We start from the raw sequence: 19,692 nt of genomic DNA, 5'->3' as shown, positions 1-19,692 counted from the left end.
ATTCCCTACCAACAAGAACGATAGATGTATGTAAGTGGTCTGCATTGAGACAGCACCTTCCCCTGCACTCTATAGTGCTGCCCTACAGGCATTTTTAGATCTTCCCAGGAGCCCTCTTTTCAGTGTTCTGGTCCCCTCTTTGTCTTCATCTCCCTCCTTCCTTTGTTTGGATTTGGGGCTCAGAGATCAATCTGTAATTTAGATAATCATGATTCCGGATAAAAACCAGTTCTTTGTCCATTTTGGGGCTTTCATATTTTGGCATTTCCACAAAGCAAAGGCCAGGTTTATTGTAGACAGTCCCTTATTTGGGGTTTGTCTGTTGTCCCTTAATGCTTATCTCCTGGTCACACATCGTTGGCATGAAGATTACTTTTTTTTTCTTTTTTTCTTTTTTTTCGGAGCTGGGGACTGAACCCAGGGCCTTGTGCTTGCTAGGCAAGCGCTCTACCACTGAGCTAAATCCCCAACCCCATGAAGATTACTTAACGATACTGCACCCATCTCGAAGTGTCACCCTCCTGATGATTTATCACCTGATACTTTATCTCATGGATGGTGATGTTACCGTTGCTTAGATAAAAATGTGTCCATGAACTCTCCCACTGTGATGCTGAACTAATGAGTGGAATTAGAGTTGACTCAGGACTTTCTAGGTCATGGCTGATCATGGCTGGAACCTACTTCAGAGGACTGAAAATCTAGTTAGCAATAGGGCATATTATGCTGTGATTATATTACTGTACAGATTGAACACTATAAGGAAGTGATCACAGGAGCCTTGTTAAAGCCAATAAATGGTATGAGCTCAAAGACAGGTAAGAACGATTCTGATTGGTTAGTGTGGACAAAGAAAAGTCATTGGAAGATATTGGCTTTCACGAAACATTGCACATAGTATGCAGCCCATAATTACTTGTAGAAAGGAAACAGAACACTGAACTGACCTGGAATGGATATTTTCATATTCCCCATTTCTCAGCTACATTCAATAAAGGTGGCAGCTTGCCAAGTTTGTTGAGAGCAGCACTTCGACTCAAGTGACAAATATGGGGTTTTTTTGTTTGTTGGGTTTTTTTAAATAAGAAACCAAACCTAACTTTATTACTGCCTTTCCTTCTCTTGCTACCAGTGAGGACCCCAGAAGGTAGCATCAGGCTATACTGTAAAGGTGCTGACACGGTGATTTATGAACGACTCCATCGGATGAATCCCATGAAGCAGGAAACACAGGATGCCCTGGATGTAAGTCTCACCTTTGCTCTTTCTGCTGGAGAATCCACTCATGTCTTCTGGGACTCAACCACATGAAAACTACACTCACAGTCAGTGAACCCTCCCCTCATGTTGGTGTCCTGGGCTGGAAACACCAAAGTAGGAACAAGACCGTCGGTAGTTTTGCTCTTGCTGCCAATGTCCCAGAAAATGATGGTGACACCCTTTCTTAGCATCTGAGACTACAGGGCTTACTGCTCTTCCGAGAACTTTAATTAAGCAAGGAGCGGCTGCCCTGAGCTGTAGACTTAATGTCTCTCTGTGGTCGCCAAAAGTTTTACCAAATTCTAGGTATAGAGTGAAGGAAAGAAAGCATTTATGTAGGTCAGGATAATGAAGCAAAGTGTTAGATCACTGAGTTCTGATACCTTTGCTGTGACCTATATTCTCTACAGCTGCAAAGCTTTGTCTTAGAGAGCCACATCCTTATTCCCTGTTGAGCTGCTAGAATGTATCTGAAACTTGCACCAATTCTACATTAAGTCTATACAATGGTGGGGAGATCCTGTCAGGACTATGTCCTTTTTCTGCCTTTTTTTTTTTTTTTTTTTTTTTTGCCAATCTTGTGCCTTTGGAGCCGATACTCATTATACTAATTATACTAAGTGAATCATCAGTCTCCATGCAAGGACTGAAGGAAAATGTTCCGCTGTGACACAATGTTGCAAGAGAAAGCCCACTGCCTAGGTTCTGGAAATAAAGAGATTCTTTAAGAAAAGCTTGTTTCTGTCCTTTGAGAATCCCTTGAGCTGGGGTTGGGGATTTAGCTCAGTGGTAGAGCGTTTGCCTAGTAAGCGCAAGGCCCTGGGTTCGGTCCTCAGCTCCAAAAAAAAAGAAAGAAAAGAAAGAAAAAAAAAAGAAAAGAAAAGAAAAGAGAATCCCTTGAGCTTTAGGGTCAGCCAAAGTTCTATTCAGAGAAGCCTGGTAAGTGTGTTATTTACATAGTGGGGTCATACTTTCAGAGTATGCACTGATACATAGACAATGAGTTCTCATGAGGATGAAGGAGAATTCTCAACACAACGAAGAGTCGTCCAAAGACTCCTCGGAAGTCAGCCTATGGTCGTGCCTCAGCTACAGAAGATGGGCGTTCGAAGTGAAGACCTTAGAGGCTCAGACAGAAACTGTGTGACCCTGTTCACCATGGGAAGTTTTCCACAAAAGCTTTTCGTTAATGTTTGATCTAGTTTGAAAGTCATTTGCCAGTTTTAAAAATTGATTTGGTGTCAGGGTTTGGTTGAGGGTTCATAGTTGATTGGACTGGAGACACAGTTTGAGGGAAGCAGTTCTGGATTTGCCACATTTGCATGACATCATGATTGCATTCTTCCTTATTGTCTTAGTCATTAAGAGCGAAGGTTTTTGTTTATTCTTTTGACTTGATTTAAAGGAAAGACAGATGTTTGTTTGCTTCATCTGATTTGGGTGCTAGAAACAGAATGTGTAGGACCCTTGGAATGCTTACAGAAACAAAACTAATAATCCTTCACAGCTCATGGGCTCTTTTTAAATTCTCTCAATATAATACTTTGAGGTAAGGTTTCACATTGGACCCACCAACAAATAGATCAAGAAAGGCACTTTCCTCCAAGCCTGATGAGACCCATACATGTGCCATGGCATGCATGTATGCATGTGTGCACTCATGTACACACACACACACACACACACACACACACACATACACACTATAAATATAGTTTTTAAAACCAATTTTTTGGGAAATAACTCTCCTTTGCACGGGTGGATTTTGTCTTTCAATCAAACAGATCTTTGCAAGTGAGACTCTCAGAACCCTGTGCCTGTGCTACAAGGAAATTGAAGAAAAAGAGTTTGCAGAGTGGAATAAGAAGTTCATGGCTGCCAGTGTGGCCTCAAGCAACCGAGACGAAGCGTTGGATAAAGTGTACGAGGAGATCGAGAGGGACTTGATTGTGAGTTCAGCCCTAGTAACTCTCTCTGATACTCTGAACAGATTTGCATTCTTGTTTTACTGCATCTCTGATATCACGGGAATTATCTACTCTGTACAGTTGGTGCGAGCAGCTACATCATTTGAATTTTTCTTATTCAGTAGATAGAATAAAAGTTGATAGCACTGTGGGGGCTCGATGACCCAGCATAGGGCAATGCTAGAGCGCTGAGGTAGGAGGCGGTAGGGGCGGGAGCGCCCTCATAGAGGCAGAGAAGAGGGGATAGGGGGTTTAACTGGGAAGGGGAATAACATTTGAAATGTAAATAAATAAAATGACCAGTAAAAAAAGTTGATACCACAGAACAGAAACCAAAACAGAAAACACGTTTTGTTTTTTAAGGCAGGCTCCTTCTTTACTGCTTTGGCTGTCCTAGCACTCGCTCCTTGGTTCAGACTGGCCTTGAACTTACAGTGGTAAAGAAATTCCATGGGGGATGGAGAGATGGCTCAGTGGTTAAGAGCACTGACTGCTCTTCCAGAGGTCCTGAGTTCAAATCCTAGCAACCACATGGTGGCTCGCAACCATCTGTAATGAGATCTGATGCCCTCTTCTGGTGTGTCTGAAGACAGCTACATAATTAATAAGTAAATATTTTTTAAAAACAGGAATTTCATTCGATACTTAAATGGCAACAAACTAGCATTTAGTGATTTTATTGAGAGAACTACTAAATCAATTTAAATTATGGGAAAGTTTATAGCAAAACAAAATGTTTCAAAAGTCATACCTGGCTTTCTTAATTTTTTAAAGATTTTTATGTATATAAGTTCTCTATTTGCATGTATGCCTATATGACAGAAGAGGGCATCAGATGATTGTGAGCCACTGTGTCATTGCTGGAAATTGAAGTCAGGATCTTTGGAAGAACAGCCAGTTCTCTTAACTGCTGTGCCATCTCCCCAGTCCCCCACCCCCACCCCCTGCCACCTGCTTTCTTGAATTTATATACAAAAGGGTAATAGCGCCTTTAGCTTGAGAAACAGGCTTATTTATGTTCACACAGCCCCGAAACACAGTGAAAGTGAATCTTTAACATCTTTTTTGTGCTTGTACTTTTTAATTTGGGGAGAGGAACTCACCATGTAGCCCAAGCTAGCCTCTAATTTGTGGGTGAGCCTTCTACCTCTGCTAGATTTTCAGGGTGAGGCCCCACACACCCTGTATCTGTACTTGCCCTCTCTGCCTCAGTAAATTGAATCCTTTCAGAAGCACGCTGTTGGATGCCTTGGTTTGTGACAAGTATGCAATGTCCCAGCTTTTGATGTCAGTGCCCCTGCCATCCTAGCACCCACACCATTAGCTCCCCTTCTTTGAAGATGTCGAATGAATTGCATTTAGAGATACTTTTTATATGCTAATTTTGTAAATATCTACTCCAGCTCCTGGGAGCCACTGCTATTGAAGACAAGCTACAGGATGGAGTTCCAGAAACCATTTCAAAACTTGCAAAGGCTGACATTAAGATCTGGGTACTTACCGGAGACAAGAAGGGTAATTTATCATCTGGGGGACACATCTGCTAAGTCACAGTATTTATAGTTGGTATTTCCTTCCCTTTGTCTAAGACGGTCTTTATAGACTTCCCACACCATGGGAATGGAGGTGCTCCCTCCTCTTAAAAACCCTCCTCCTGGTCCAGCCCACCCTGACCTCATCCTTCCCTCTCCCCAGCCAGAAGTGAGCTCCTCTTCTGGAAAGGCCATGACCCTGTCCCACTTGTCTCTCTAGCACGCTGCCATTAGTTGAACACAGACTAGAACAATATAAAATGTAGCTTTGGTTCTCCTGTCTATTTATTGTGCTAGGAAATCCTTTGGCATTTAAACTTAAAGCTAAACAAGTCCTTGTTCCATGTCAATGCCTTTTCCTCCAAGCCTTCTTCCAGAGACAGCTGTCTCTTGTCCCAAGAGAAGCACAGCCCTGCCCTTTGGCAAGTGCGCGATGGGTGTTGGTGCAAAGAAGGGAAGCAGGTCCTTAGCAGCAGCCCTGTGTGAGGGTTCAGGGGAACAGGTATCCTTGCCCCAACCCTTAGCTATGTGGTTAAGCCACAGGATGTGAAGGTTTAGTATTTTACTGGACATTGACTGATTATATATGAGCGACTTCTGGGCTTGATGGCGTAGTACATTCGGTTATTGAGGGTGCCTCAAAGTAAACTTTCTGACGTATTTCATGACAGAGAAAATGTTTTCCTCGTTGTGGTTTTTAACGAATGGCTACAGAAACGCAGTGTATTTGGTTAAACGTGGTTATGATCGCGAGTTGAAAATATTATCAGGAAATCCCTCAAGTGCTTAATTAGAATCTGAAACTCTTTTAGCCCTGACATGATGTCACCTGTCCTTCTGATACACAAGCCATGGCCAAATGCATGTGGCTCGTCTGAGGCTATATAAGTGATTTATATAAAATTCCTCTCATGCTGTGCATATAAGGTTTGTCTGGAATATGAGCGACTTCCTGTTTAGACTTGCATTCCATCCTCTGTGTGTGTGTGTGTGTGGTGTGTGTGTGTGTGTGTGTGTGTGTGTGTGTGTGTGTGTGTCTCGAATGCACACACCCACTCACACATACTCCAAAGTCTAAAATCTCAAACACTTATGTCCCGAGCATTTCAGATAAGGGATACTTAACACAGATTAGATAAGTAGAAATAACAATTGACTTCATTTTAATCTGTTGTAGAAACTGCAGAAAACATAGGCTTTGCCTGTGAACTTCTGACAGAAGACACTACTATCTGCTATGGGGAGGACATAAAGTAAGTAACCCCCTATGGAAGGATGCAAATTTAGTATCTGCTTTGGGCCTCTGGTGTGAGAGGATATAGTAGCTGGGGTGGGAGGTGTTTGTTTGTTTGATTTTTTTTTTTAACACAGTCAACACTAGGTACAGAAGGCAGAAAACACAGAAATTGGACTAGACCATGACCTTAGGTGTCTTTTTCACATTAAAATGAAAAGAGTATTCTTGTGTTAGCATGGTTCAGCTCGTTTTGAACAAATTTCAGTTAGGGGGACTCGCAAGCTTTAAGGAACTCTTTCTGTGTATTCTTCAGAAACCTTCTTTCTTTGTCTACTGGGGAAAAACAAGTCAGAACTGGGAGTGCAGGTACACACAGCCATCTCCTGCTTTCTGCATGGGTGCTGGGCATCCAAACTCATGCCCATATGGCAGTCACTACTCATGGACCTATCTTCCCAGCCCCATCGCTTAGCAAGTTCATAGGAATTATGTTTATGTCCCTTTTCTAGGGACTTCATCTTTTGAAACAAAGCATAAGAGGCAAAAAACAAAACAAAACAAAACAAAACAAAACAAAACAAAAAGCAAGTCCCAGAATGCAAGTTTCGTCAAGTTATATCATATAGGTAGGTGGGTCATTTACTGGTAGTCTCTAAGGGAGCGTTTCTGATATCTCAAGCCTTGGCTTGTTCTGGGACACTCCTCAGCCTCTCATCAGTTGCTGCAGTCCTGGAAATGTGTAACATGAAGGCACACATAGTCTTGTTCTGGGTCGTGAGCATTCCTGCAATGCGCTCACTGCTGGTTTAATCATTCTATTATTTCTCAAGCTTTTTTTGTTTTAAACCACAGTCTTGTCTAGTAGCACACAGTAGAATTAAGCTGTGTGTGTTCTAACCCAGAGCGGAGTGGAGAGCCTTTCTAAGGCAGTCAACTCCGTAAGTCGTTCCAGTGTCTTCGGCAGTTTGTGGAGGCAGACAAAGCTAGCAGCCTTATGACCTAAACCCCTTCTGTTTGAATAAAAAGCACCTAAACCATGCCGCTTTGAACCACGTTTGCTTAACTGGTTTTTGAGGGCAGGAAAATTTGGTTAAGTCCCATATGGCTTTATTTACATTTTATACTCGGGATGCTTAATAACTTTTTCTGTCTCTCGTTTGAGAGAGTCAGATTGGGCCTAAGCCAAACTAAATAGCAAGTCTCTGCAGACATCAAAACTTATGAACATTCACTCAGCCGTCTTTCCAGTTGTAGAGAGAGACGAGTCATCTTTCTCAGTGTTCTTTGAAATGAAATGATGGTTTCCATCAAATAGTTTGAACAGGCAACGCCACAGACTGGTCTGCTCCAGTCTTTTAATGAACTTGTCGTAGAACTCAATCATTTTGAACTTGAAAAGGAGAATCAAATTGATGTGGGAGGAAGTTAATGAACACCTTATCCTCTGAGCAGTGCTTCTAAGTTTTTATTTATTGATTAATCGATTGATTGATTATGATGATAATGGTGGTGATGATGATGATGGTGGTGATGATGATGATGGTGGTGATGGTGATGATGATGATGATGACGACGACGACGATGATGATGCCCATGTCCTGGCACATACGTGGAGGTCAGAGGACAACGTTGTGGAGTTAGTTCTCTCCTTCCAGCTTTACTTGGTTTACGTGGGTTCTGGGGGAACAAACTCAGGCTTGTGTAGCAGACCTCTTCGCTCACTGTGCCGTCTCACTGGCCCTAGAGCAGTGGTTCTAATTGAGATAGATTTTTGCCTTTCGAGCATCATCGGCAATGTCTGCAGACATCTTCGGTGGGTGTAACAGGGGAAAAGGATCCTAACCGGGTTCTGGTGGGCAGAAGCTAAGAATACGCTAAACCTTATAGAAAGGACATATTGTATAGCAGTGACCTTGTAGGATGGAGAATATCTGTCTCAAGATGTCATTAGTGCCAAGGCTGCTTCTGAAGATGAAGGATGGTGGTGGTGTGTGTTGGATAGGGAAAGCCTCAGGCTGAATGGGAACACCCGAGTCCTTTTACCAGATTTCCAATGGCCTCCCTGCAAGTAAGATCACATCCCCTCTTTCTGCCTTCATTTTGATTGGTGAAATAAGGAGATTGGCCTCTTTCACACGAAAGCTCCGAGGCTCACTTTCCCATCATCCAGAAGTGTTCGGATAATTTATATTGATAAATGATAATCAGCAGTTAAGGGTGCAGACTGCTTTTACAGAGCAGCTGAGTTTCCCAGAAACCTCGTTAGGCGGCCCAAGCACCCACATATACATGGCATACAGCCACACACGCTCATAACTATATATAACTAAAACTAAAATTAAATCTTTAAAAAGAATTAAAGCACCAATGGCAGATGGTGGGTGGCAGTACACGACTTTAATCCCAGCACTGGGGAAGCAGAGACAGGAGGATCTCTGTGAGCTGGAGGCCAGCCTAGACTGCAGAATAAGTTTCAGGACAGCCAGGGCTACACAGAGAAACCTTGTTTCAAAAGACCAAAAATAAATTAGTTAGTTAGTTAGTTAGTTAGTTAATTTACCAAGCACTCAGAATTTTGGAGAGCAGATATGATTTTGAGTATGTGGGAAAAGCCATTTTTATATCACTCAGTAGAGTGATAAAATTCACATCAAGGCTGCTTCCCTTCTCCTGCACATGGGTACATTGTTTCATGCATCTTTATTTATTTGGGTCTTTGACAAGAGGTAAAATACCAAGGTGTCCCCTGCTGGAGGACTGAGCACTTAGACAGTTCTCCACCATGGCAGCACTGTGGCTAAGGGTCTACAGAAGTGATCGGCATCACAAACTGTTAGGAACATGCAGCTCAAAATCAGGGACTATGACTTAGTTCCGAATGGCCAGAGAAGAAAGAGAAAACGAAATAACAAGTGCCAGTGTGGCTGTGAAGATCAGGACCATGGTGTGTGTCTGTGAAATGAATCGTGTGTTTACTAAGTCATTGGAGAGGCTGGGAAGAAGTGGGACACTGGCACGCATCGGTTGGGTGAAAGCCTGTGGTCATGGTATGGGTCTCCCTCGAGAGCAATAAAAATAGAATTTTCATATCGTTCAGTAGTCCTACCCTGGGTACCTACTCGGAAGAGTTAAAAGCAGGGTTTTGAAAAAGTGTATGCACAGCCATATTTACATCGCACTGTTCACAGTAGCCAATCAAAGTATGAGTTGGATAAGCAGACTTCAGCATCTCCACACAATGGAATATCACTTACCTACCCCTCCATGGGAAAGAAAGCATGAGATATTGTTGTGTAGCACTGATGGCCTTGAAGACCTCAGTGACACGAGCCAGTCACAAAACAAGCATGCTTTACAAGACAGACTGGCTCCACAGTGTGTGACGAGACTCACCCCTGCTGAACCACACTCGACAGTGTGTGATAACTGTCAGGCTGGGTACTTTGTAATAAGGGACGTCAAAATTAGAGTCTAAGGCCAGGCACGGTTGTGCATTCTGTAAATTTTAGCACTTGGGAGGTGGGGGGGGTGTGAATTCAAGTTGGTCTATATAGTGAGTTCTAGGATCATCTAGATCAAAGATATCTGATAAGATGCTATCATGCATAGATAGATAGATAGATAGATAGATAGATAGATAGATAGATAGATGATAGATAAGATGTGTATCTATGTATATGTGAGATCCAAATGCTAGGATTAAAAGTATGTACTACAATGCCTGGCCCTAGTCTATATATGTATATATATAATTTCTGATATGCAATATATCATAGATAACAACATAATTATTATATACATTTATATATTATATTAGAGACATTTATAGTCACGTGTTTCAAATTCTTCAATTTATTTTCCCCTAGCTCTCTTCTTCACACCAGGATGGAGAATCAGAGAAACAGAGGCGGAGTCTCTGCGAAATTTGCACCCCCCGCGTATGAACCCTTTTTTCCACCTGGAGAAAACCGTGCCTTAATCATCACTGGCTCGTGGTTGGTGTGTATCAGTAGTGAGTCTTCCTGACATTCAAACAAGTTCACTGGGGCCATTCTTTTTTTTTTAAGATTTATTTAAAATATATATATATATATGTATATATTGTAGCTGTCTTCAGACACACCAGAAGAGGGCATCCGACCTCATTACAGATGGTTGTAAGCCACCATGTGGTAACTGGGATTTGAACTCAGGACCTCTAGAAGAGCAGTCAGTGCTCTTAACCACTGTGCCATCTCTCTAGCCCCCATTGGGGCCATTCTTTTTTTTTTTTTTTAAAGATTTATTTATTTATTATATATGAGTACACTGTAGCCGTCTGCAGACACACCAGAGGAGGGCATCAGATCTCATTACAGATGGTTGTGAGCCACCATGTGGTTGCTGGGATTTGAACTCAGGACCTCTGGAAGAGCAGTCAGTGCTCTTAACCACTGAGCCGTCTCTCCAGCCCCATTGGGGCCATTCTTAATGTCTTAAATGTTAATTGTCTTTCGATCTAAAAGTCTCACAGCCTATCACAACAAGTGTAACTTTCCAAGTTTGAGTCTTAATGAATGTTAGAGGCTATCTAAAAGACTAGAGCAAAATGGTGAACTTGGTTATCCAAGTAGTTCCACATGTGGGTAATTCCTACTCTTCCCTGAGAGACATGCATATTTTCTATAATTTTATTGTAAGCCTTTTTATCAGCACAGTGTAATCGGCGCTATAACCTACAACCTCTCCTTCCCAGGACTCAGATCTTAGGAGTGGTGCTCTTGGTGTAAAAGCTAAAGTGGTTGGTGACGCTTTCCCCCTCTGCTGTTACAGAATGAGATCCTTCTAGAGAAGAAGACCAAGAGAAGTAAGATCCTGAAGCTGAAGTTCCCAAGGACCGAGGAGGAGAGGCGGATGCGGAGCCAGAGTCGGAGGCGGCTGGAAGAGAAGAAAGAGCAGCGGCAGAAGAATTTTGTGGACCTGGCCTGTGAGTGCAGCGCTGTCATCTGCTGCCGCGTCACACCCAAGCAGAAGGCCATGGTGGTGGACCTGGTGAAGAGGTACAAGAAGGCCATCACGCTGGCCATCGGAGACGGGGCCAACGATGTGAACATGATCAAAAGTGAGTCGTGCGTGGGTGGCTTGTAACACCACCCTGCTGAACACAAGTGGTAGGAACATGGGGTGGGGGAGGGGGGTCTCTTCAGTTCCTGGGGCTGAGGCATCATGAGGCAGGTATCGCTGAGACTTTGCCCTGCCTTGACCTACCCGCTAGAAGCCTGCGGTATGCCCAGCAGGAGTGGGATTCACCAAACCTCACTTAGGAGATGAGCTGTATTGGGAAACATTGTTTCCTTTATGTACTGTACGGCTGGTTTTTCTCAGGATGGTTCATTTTTAAGGGCTTAGCAAAAACCTTAATTTTACTTATTTATTTTATTTATTTATTTTATTTAATATATATGAGTACACTACCTCATATACTGTCTTGAGACACATCAGAAGAGAGCATCGGATCCTATTACAGATGGTTGTGAGCCATCATATGGTTGCTGGGAATTGAACTCAGGACCTCTGGAAGAGTAGCCAGTGCTCTTCACTCCTGAGCCACCTCTCCAGCCCCCACACTTAATATTTTTAACTGTTGTTTCTATCCTGATTAAAAACTTAAGTGTTCTGCAAATAAAATTGATTTTTTTCTTAATGCAATAAAAACCCTTGATATGTAATAAATTCTGCAAGAAAGTTATGCTGTACTCAGCATGGACTGTTATGTCTCTCTTTCTCTGGTATTTATTTTGAGAATATTATTCTTTCTCACCTAAGCCCTGCAGAAAACATTCTACCACAATCTCATGGTCTCCATCTCCCTAGCAAACAGCCCATGGTCTTTTCTCCAATTAGAGAATCCTAGGTACAGAGACCTGGTTACACTGGCATTAGAGCATGCAGACCAAACCTCCAGGCCTCACCCGTGTGTCCAATTCTGTTCTTTTTTTTTCTGCCTATACACTGTAGGTAATATAGGCAGATTACCTCCTAGCCAAAATACTTGGGATGAAGTGTTTCAGGTTTTGGCAATATTCCAGTTTGGAAAAAAAAATTGCATGGGCTTAACTCTTTGAGTGCTGCTCAGGTCTTTTCACACATTGGAGCATTTTAGATTTTAAACTACGGACTCTCAACTTCCATGGTGTTCCGAGAACACCCACACTGTCTTGATCTGAATATTGCTTCTCTTCATACTATCAAACTCCCACATCAACTGGGGCTTCGGGTTAGGCCCATTTTCTCATCTGGAACAAGAAAATTATCTTCTCTGTCCTCTAAACTCTGTGGTCTTACCTTGTTACGGTTAGGTGAATTATTATGTGACTATACACACATCTGTACACACCACACACATACACACAGATGCACATGTACCACACACACACACATATACACAGGCACACACAGAGAAACAAATATACACACACATACAGGCACACGAGCACATACACAGACACACAGTAGCATACACTATGCATACACTTACACACATTAGCACACACTTCGAATACATACAAACACATACACACCCTACAAATACACAATACATGTACACTGACACACCACACATACACAGGTGTACACACACACACACACACACATACACACACCACCTGTTGTGCTGGGGAACTAATTGTGCCACCTATAACCAGATATTAATTCAGCCTATTTTGTGACTCACAAATCTATCTCTTTCTTTCCTCAGAGTCTCCTCTCCTTTCCTCCTTGGTATGTGCTAAGAGTCTCCCAGCCCTGTCTTCTTCAGCAGGAGCCATCTCTATGACGTATGTCTTCTTGCTTTTTATCAACTTGAGTATCTGTTGCCACTGCCAATTTCGTCCCCCTCTGTCTGCTCTGTGCCTGTCCCACCACACAGATGCCACTGTCTGCTCTGAATGAGATCCCTCCCTCCTCTGTGGCCAGCTCTGGATTACTGTCCCACTGTTTACTCTTATAGCACTCAAAGGTTTCCTCCTGGGTTCACTGTCTGTCTTCAAGAGACAGATAAACCTCATGCAGGCCCAATTTTCCAAAGTTGCTTTAAACTTTTATTTTAAAATTTGTATTCATTTACTTATTTAGTGTGTGTGTGTGCATTTGTGTGCTAGCCTCTGTGTGTGTGTGTGTGTGTGTGTGTGTGTGTGTGTGTGTGTGTGTGTGTAACTTAAGGAGCATCCTGCTTGGATGAAAATATAGGAAAATATTAGGGATCTACCTAGCAGTTGTCCAAACAGTATCTGTGCCTGTTTCTCTTTGTAAACTTTCTGCTGAATCAAGAACAACGTACGTAAAAAGACAAAAATCCCATGTTCTCTCTCATATGCAGATTCTAGCTTATAATGTCGTTATGTATGTGTGTAACTGGGTGTGAATGTGGGCCAGGTTGTGACATTAGAAAGGAAACCATGAGAGGGCAGGGGAGGAAGTGTTAGGGAAAGTGGAGAAGGACTGTACAACAAAAGAAATATGTAGACAGAAAGGAGGCCATGGGAGAGGGAAGAAGGGTATGGGGTGAAGAGGAAGCAGAAAGAAGAGGGGCCAGGGGAGAACCAACGGACATAAGTCTGAAGATGCCATTTTACAACCTAATGATGTGTAGGTTGATCTGAGAAATAATCTAAAAAGATCATTAGACATCGGGCCACAGGATGACTCAGCATGTGAGTGAGGCTTCTAGCTGCCAAGAACAATGCCCTGAATTCAGTTTCTAGAACCTATAGTTAAATGGCAAAACCAGTTCCTGTAAGTTGTCCTCTGACCTCTACACATGTGCCACACACACACACACACACACACACACACACACACACACATATGCACACACGCACACACGCACACACACATGCACTTACACATGCAGGTGTGCTCACATACACATACGAAGATGTGCGCGCACACATGTGCACACATTAACACACAAACGCTTGGGAGGGCTAGTGATAATAACTTGAATAACTTGTAACAAGAGAAATATATGGAATGGGTAGAGTAAAAGCAAGGTGTATAAGGTAACCTGACCATTGGCGAATATGTTCCGTGCGCTCTCATAGAAATGGAGAAAAAGCCATCAATGCTTTGCCCCTGGCAGAAATTTCAAAGTCTCTCTCAGAGACTGCCCTTTCCCTGTCTTGTGCCTGAAGCTATCTTACACAAGCTGGATGAGTGCTGCCTTTTCTTGGTCTTAGGCCCTGAAAATATGCATGAATTGTGAGAGATGAAATAAAAGCAGAAAACCCTAAATAATCAGTTTTGAGGAATTATGAAGGTGTGCTTCACTAGTAGGATATTAAGGCAAATTTGGAATTTCATAAAAATTTAGGCTTATATATATGTAATTTTATTTATATTATATGAGTATAATATATAATTAAATATGTAATATATAAATAAATAGTCATATTTATTCTTTGGCTATTTCATATAATATATACAAAGTATCTTGAGGATATCTACCCCCACCTCTCCAGTCTCTCCCCCCTCAGAAGCCCCCTGCGCACCTCCCACCTTCCATTCTTTTTTTTTTTTAGAGAATACTTTATTAGTTTTTGTAATCAAACCCACGTATATAAGACCTTACATATTTAATACAGTGTGTTACCCCTGTACAAATGGAAAAAACTTAAGTTCAACATTTCTAGACCAATATGGCTGTTAATTTCTGTACAGTGCCAACTCAACACAGTAAACGGGGATACTTTTTTCGAAAGTTGACAGCACAGGTAAAGTTTCAAAAAATTCAAATTATATATCTGTATATATATATTTATATTTATATAAAAAGACCAATAATAGCAGTGTGTTATGCATCAACAGCAGCAACAGCTTTTCCAGGTTCTGCAGTCATCTGAACAAAACTGTAGAGACATCCAGCACACTCCATTAAAAAAAAAAAAAGTAAAAAAACAAAACCCGAGAAAACAGCACAGTTCTGTTACTCTTGTGGTACCTGGCACCATTTTTTTTAAATTAGCTTCTCAATCATCATCTGGAAAGAAAACATTCTGAGCAACATCATTAAAAACAGCTCTGATAAAGCACGGTCACTACTACGTATCATAAAGCAGGTACAAGCTATTTTACATCCACAGAGGTATGATACAGTACTGTCCTACATCTATAATACTAGAGGATACAATTTAAAAGGCATTATTTGAGACTTGATTCTACTTTTCCAGCAGAGGGCCCAAAGGATGGTGTGACACCGCTTTGTAAAGAAACATACTCTAGACAGGATTTCCTTTCACTAGTGGCACACTTCTAAGGATTCATTCTCTCCATGAATGTCAGCTAAAACCGTTATTAAAAAAATGAAATATCCCTAGAACAAAACCGTATAACCACCGGATTCACATGAAGATGACCTAGTGGAGACAAGCTGGACCTCACCTTACCAACAAGCTATCAAATCTGTTATGTTTAAACAGTGAGACCTCCAAGGAAGGAGATGCCAAGTAGTGCTTCAAAGCTTCGGACCACAATCAAACACAGCATCCTTTTCAACAGAAGCAGAAGCTCATCTGAATATGCTCATGGATGCTGACATCAACATTTAATCATCTCCTCACTCATCCAGGAAGAGGGGGAGATCAGTTACTACTGTACTTTAATGTGTTCAACCAAATCACCATATTACAAAAATAGCAAGCTGCCATAATAAAAAATAAGGCTCCTCTATCCAGCACCAGATAGCATCATTTTACTTTCAAGCCTAGAAATTGCACACTTGTATATAAACCAATCGAAGATGAGGATTGAGAGTTCATCTTGGTGGATTTTTCCTTTGATGAATATGAAGTGTCCTTCCTTATCTTTTTTGATGACTTTTAATTGAAAATTGATTTTATTTGATATTAGAATGGCTACTCCAGCTTGCTTCTTCTGACCATTTGCTTGGAAAGTTGTTTTCCAGCCTTTCACTCTGAGGTAGTGTCTGTCTTTGTCTCTGAGGTGTGTTTCCTGTAGGCAGCAGAATGCAGGGTCCTCATTGCGTATCCAGTTTGTTAATCTATGTCTTTTTATTGGGGAGTTGAGGCCATTGATGTTGAGAGATATTAAGGAATAGTGATTATTGCTTCCTGTTATATTCATATTTGGATGTGAGGTTATGTTTGTGTGCTTTCATTCTCCTTGTTTTGTTGCCAAGACGATTAGTTTCTTGCTTCTTCTAGGGTATAGCTTGCCTCCTTATGTTGGGCTTTACCCTTTATTATCCTTTGTAGTGCTGGATTTGTAGAAAGATATTGTGTAAATTTGGTTTTGTCATGGAATATCTTGGTTTCTCCATCTATGTTAATTGAGAGTTTTGCAGGATACAGTAACCTGGGCTGGCATTTGTGTTCTCTTAGGGTCTGTATGACATCAGTCCAGGATCTTCTGGCCTTCATAGTTTCTGGCGAAAAGTCTGGTGTGATTCTGATAGGTCTGCCTTTATATGTTACTTGACCTTTTTCCCTTACTGCTTTTAATATTCTTTCTTTATTTTGTGCGTTTGGTGTTTTGACAATTATGTGACGGGAGGTGTTTCTTTTCTGGTCCAATCTATTTGGAGTTCTGTAGGCTTCTTGTATGCCTATGGGTATCTCTTTTTTTAGGTTAGGGAAGTTTTCTTCTATGATTTTGTTGAAGATATTTACTGGTCCTTTGAGCTGGGAGTCTTCACTCTCTTCTATACCTATTATCCTTAGGTTTGATCTTCTCATTGAGTCCTGGATTTCCTGTATGTTTTGGACCAGTAGCTTTTTCCGCTTTACATTATCTTTGACAGTTGAGTCAATGATTTCTATGGAATCTTCTGCTCCCGAGATTCTCTCTTCCATCTCTTGTATTCTGTTGGTGAAGCTTGTATCTACAGCTCCTTGTCTTTTCTTTTGATTTTCTATGTCCAGGGTTGTTTCCATGTGTTCTTTCTTGATTGCTTCTATTTCCATTTTTAATTCCTTCAACTGTTTGATTGTGTTTTCCTGGAATTCTTTCAGGGATTTTTGCGATTCCTCTCTGTAGGCTTCTACTTGTTCTCTAAGGGAGTTCTTTATGTCTTTCTTGAAGTCCTCCAGCATCATGATCAAATATGATTTTGAAACTAGATCTTGCTTTTCTGGTGTGTTTGGATATTCAGTGTTTGCTTTGGTGGGAGAACTGGGCTCCGATGATGCCATGTAGTCTTGGTTTCTGTTGCTTGGGTTCCTGCGCTTGCCTCTCGCCATCAGATTATCTCTAGTGTTACTTTGTTCTGCTATTTCTGACCGTGGCTAGACTGTCCTATAAGCCTGTGTGTCAGGAGTGCTGTAGACCTGTTCTCCTGTTTTCTTTCAGCCAGTTATGGGGACAGAGTGTTCTGCTTTCGGGCGTGTAGTTTTTCCTCTCTACAGGTCCTCAGCTGTTCCTGTGGGCCTGTGTCTTGAGTTCACCAGGCAGGTTTCTTGCAGGGGAAAAGTTGGTCCTACCTGTGGTTCCAAGGCTCAAGTTTGCTCGTGGGGTACTGCCTAAGTCCTCTCCGCGGCGGCAGCAACCGGGAAGATCTGCGCCGCTCTTTCCGGGAGCCTCCGTGCACCAGGGTTCCAGATGGCGTTTGGTGTTTTCCTCTGGCGTCTGGATGTGCACAGAGTGCAGTCTCTTCTGGTTTCCCAGGCGTGTCCGCCTCTCTGAAGGTTTAGCTCTCCCTCCCACGGGATTTGGGTGCAGAGAACTGTTTATCCGGTCTGTTTCCTTCAGGTTCTGGCGGTGTCTCAGGCGCAGGGATCCTGCCGCTCCTGGGCCCTCCCCCACGTGAGCCCAGAGGCCTTATACAGTTTCTGCTTGGGCCAGGGATGTGGGCAGGGGTGGGCAGTATTGGTGGTCTCCTCCGCTCTGCAGCCTCAGGAGTGCCCACCTGATCAGGCGGTGAGGTCTCTCTCCCACGGGGCCTGGGAGCAGAGAGCTGCTCCCTTCCACTCTTTAAAAAGGAATCCAATTTGTGCTGCCCATGTCTGTGTGGGTGTGGCACACGGAAGCCCAGGCAACCTAATAGTAGCCACACCCCTGAAGAAAACTTTGTCTCTAACCCTCATTAGCCATCCCCACTGGCAATGGCTCCTTGTATGGAGATGAGACCTCATCAGACCCGACCCTCCCCACACCAGACTTACTGACTGCCCTGATCTTGTACAAGTCTTGTGCAGGCCACCGCAGCTGCTGTGGGTCCCTGAATGTATCAGCCATGTCCTATCCTGAAGGCAGTATTTCACAGCACTGTCTACCCTTCCTCCAGCTCTCACACTCTTTTGGCCTCATCTTTCCCCGTGTTTCCTGAGGGTGTGGGTACAGATGTCCCACTCAGCTGAGCACTTAACAGTCACTGATCCTCAGCTCTTCCACCAGTTGTGGCTGCCCAAGGCACAGCAAACCCCAAAAAGATCTCTGGGCGAAGTCTAGAGCAGCACTCATCCATCAGAATGAACATAATAACTATTTCGAAGGCAATTTAAAGACACCATCTTTTAGCAAAACAACAGTACTAGGTTTTGTGTTTAGATTTTAGGGGGAAAACAATGTTGCCTCAGACTTCATTTGTCCTGTTACTCTGTAAGCTGAGTCAGTGTTCATTTTCACATACTGCTCTATGGACTGCACCAGGGTCTAGGACTGATGCCTCCTCCCTAGAGTGGCTCTTGGCAGCCCACTGGGAATCTCTGTTACTTGTTCAGGAAGGAAAGAGGCCCATGGTTTGATAGGAGACACAACTGGTTGTAAGCACTATTTATCTGTTTTGAAAAGGGTATAAATCACTAAACGGGATCCAATTTATTCATCCTTCCCTCTCTCCCCTCTCCTTCCCTCCTCTCCCCTCCCCTCCCTTTCCCCCACCCCTCTCTCTGAATATCTCTCTCTCTCTCTCTCTCTCTCTCTCTCTCTCTCTCTCTCTCTTCCTCCTCCTTCCCTACCTCCCTCCCTCTCTCCCTCCCTCCCTTTCTTCTGTTAGACTTACAATTGAAAACACAGGCCTGGACAATTTCCTATAGTATGCTTTAAAATTTGTAATACTTTGGGCCCAAATCTGGTGCAGGATTTTCAAAGCTTCTCTCTAGTTGGAAAGTGTGGGATGTGAAGGGACACCTTGGGGTTGGGGTGATGGCTGCTTGTGCTCTCCAACACATTGTCTCTAAAAGACCTCAGTGTCTTTGTTTACATTAATTTTTAAGGCCCAGACAATATTCTGGATCCTCTAACTGGAAAATGTATTTAATAACTATTAGAAGAATGAATGCTATTTTAGAAACCAGCTTCTCAGTGTGTGTTTGTGAATGTGGGCATGCATGTGTGTGTGTGTGTGTCTTAAAGCCAAAGTGTACCTTAGAAATTTGAAGAAAACATCCATTAAAATTGTTTTGATTAGGAATATTAGGAGACAAATAAAGCTACCTTAAGAAAATTTTTCAGAAAAAAAGATCTAAGAATGTAGGTCAGTTTGTAGAGTCCTTGCCTATCGTGCACAAAGCCCTGGGTGACATCCATACCACCACATAAAGGAGACAGAATAGAATAGAGTTCCACCAAGAAGTAGAGTCAGGGGAATTGGGAACTCAAGGCAATTCTTAGTTACGTAGTGAGTTACATGAGAGAAAACTTCAAAATAAAATCAATTTAAAAATAAAACAAATAAACAAAACCGTTAAAGATGTCCCACCCT

At 42.5% G+C, this 19,692-nt stretch overlaps 1 protein-coding gene across 2 annotated transcripts in view; it reads left to right on the top strand.

The window, feature by feature from the left end:
* The window catches only part of Atp8b1 (ATPase phospholipid transporting 8B1), a 141,258-nt gene that overhangs the window by 108,364 nt on the left and 13,202 nt on the right, over positions 1–19,692 (top strand). For both annotated transcript variants that reach the window (XM_006254842.5, NM_001106140.1), the window contains 6 exons: positions 1,133–1,245; positions 3,045–3,209; positions 4,631–4,742; positions 5,937–6,012; positions 9,863–9,995; positions 10,809–11,097. In XM_006254842.5, the coding sequence (XP_006254904.1) occupies positions 1,133–1,245; positions 3,045–3,209; positions 4,631–4,742; positions 5,937–6,012; positions 9,863–9,995; positions 10,809–11,097 (888 nt within the window). The remainder of the gene's footprint in view (positions 1–1,132; positions 1,246–3,044; positions 3,210–4,630; positions 4,743–5,936; positions 6,013–9,862; positions 9,996–10,808; positions 11,098–19,692) is intronic.

This window comes from Rattus norvegicus, chromosome 18 (genome assembly GCF_036323735.1).
Source record: "Rattus norvegicus strain BN/NHsdMcwi chromosome 18, GRCr8, whole genome shotgun sequence".
NCBI classification, from domain to species: Eukaryota; Metazoa; Chordata; class Mammalia; order Rodentia; family Muridae; genus Rattus; species Rattus norvegicus.
Note: the sequence above shows the minus strand (reverse complement) of the source record. Positions and strands in the feature narration are given on the sequence as shown.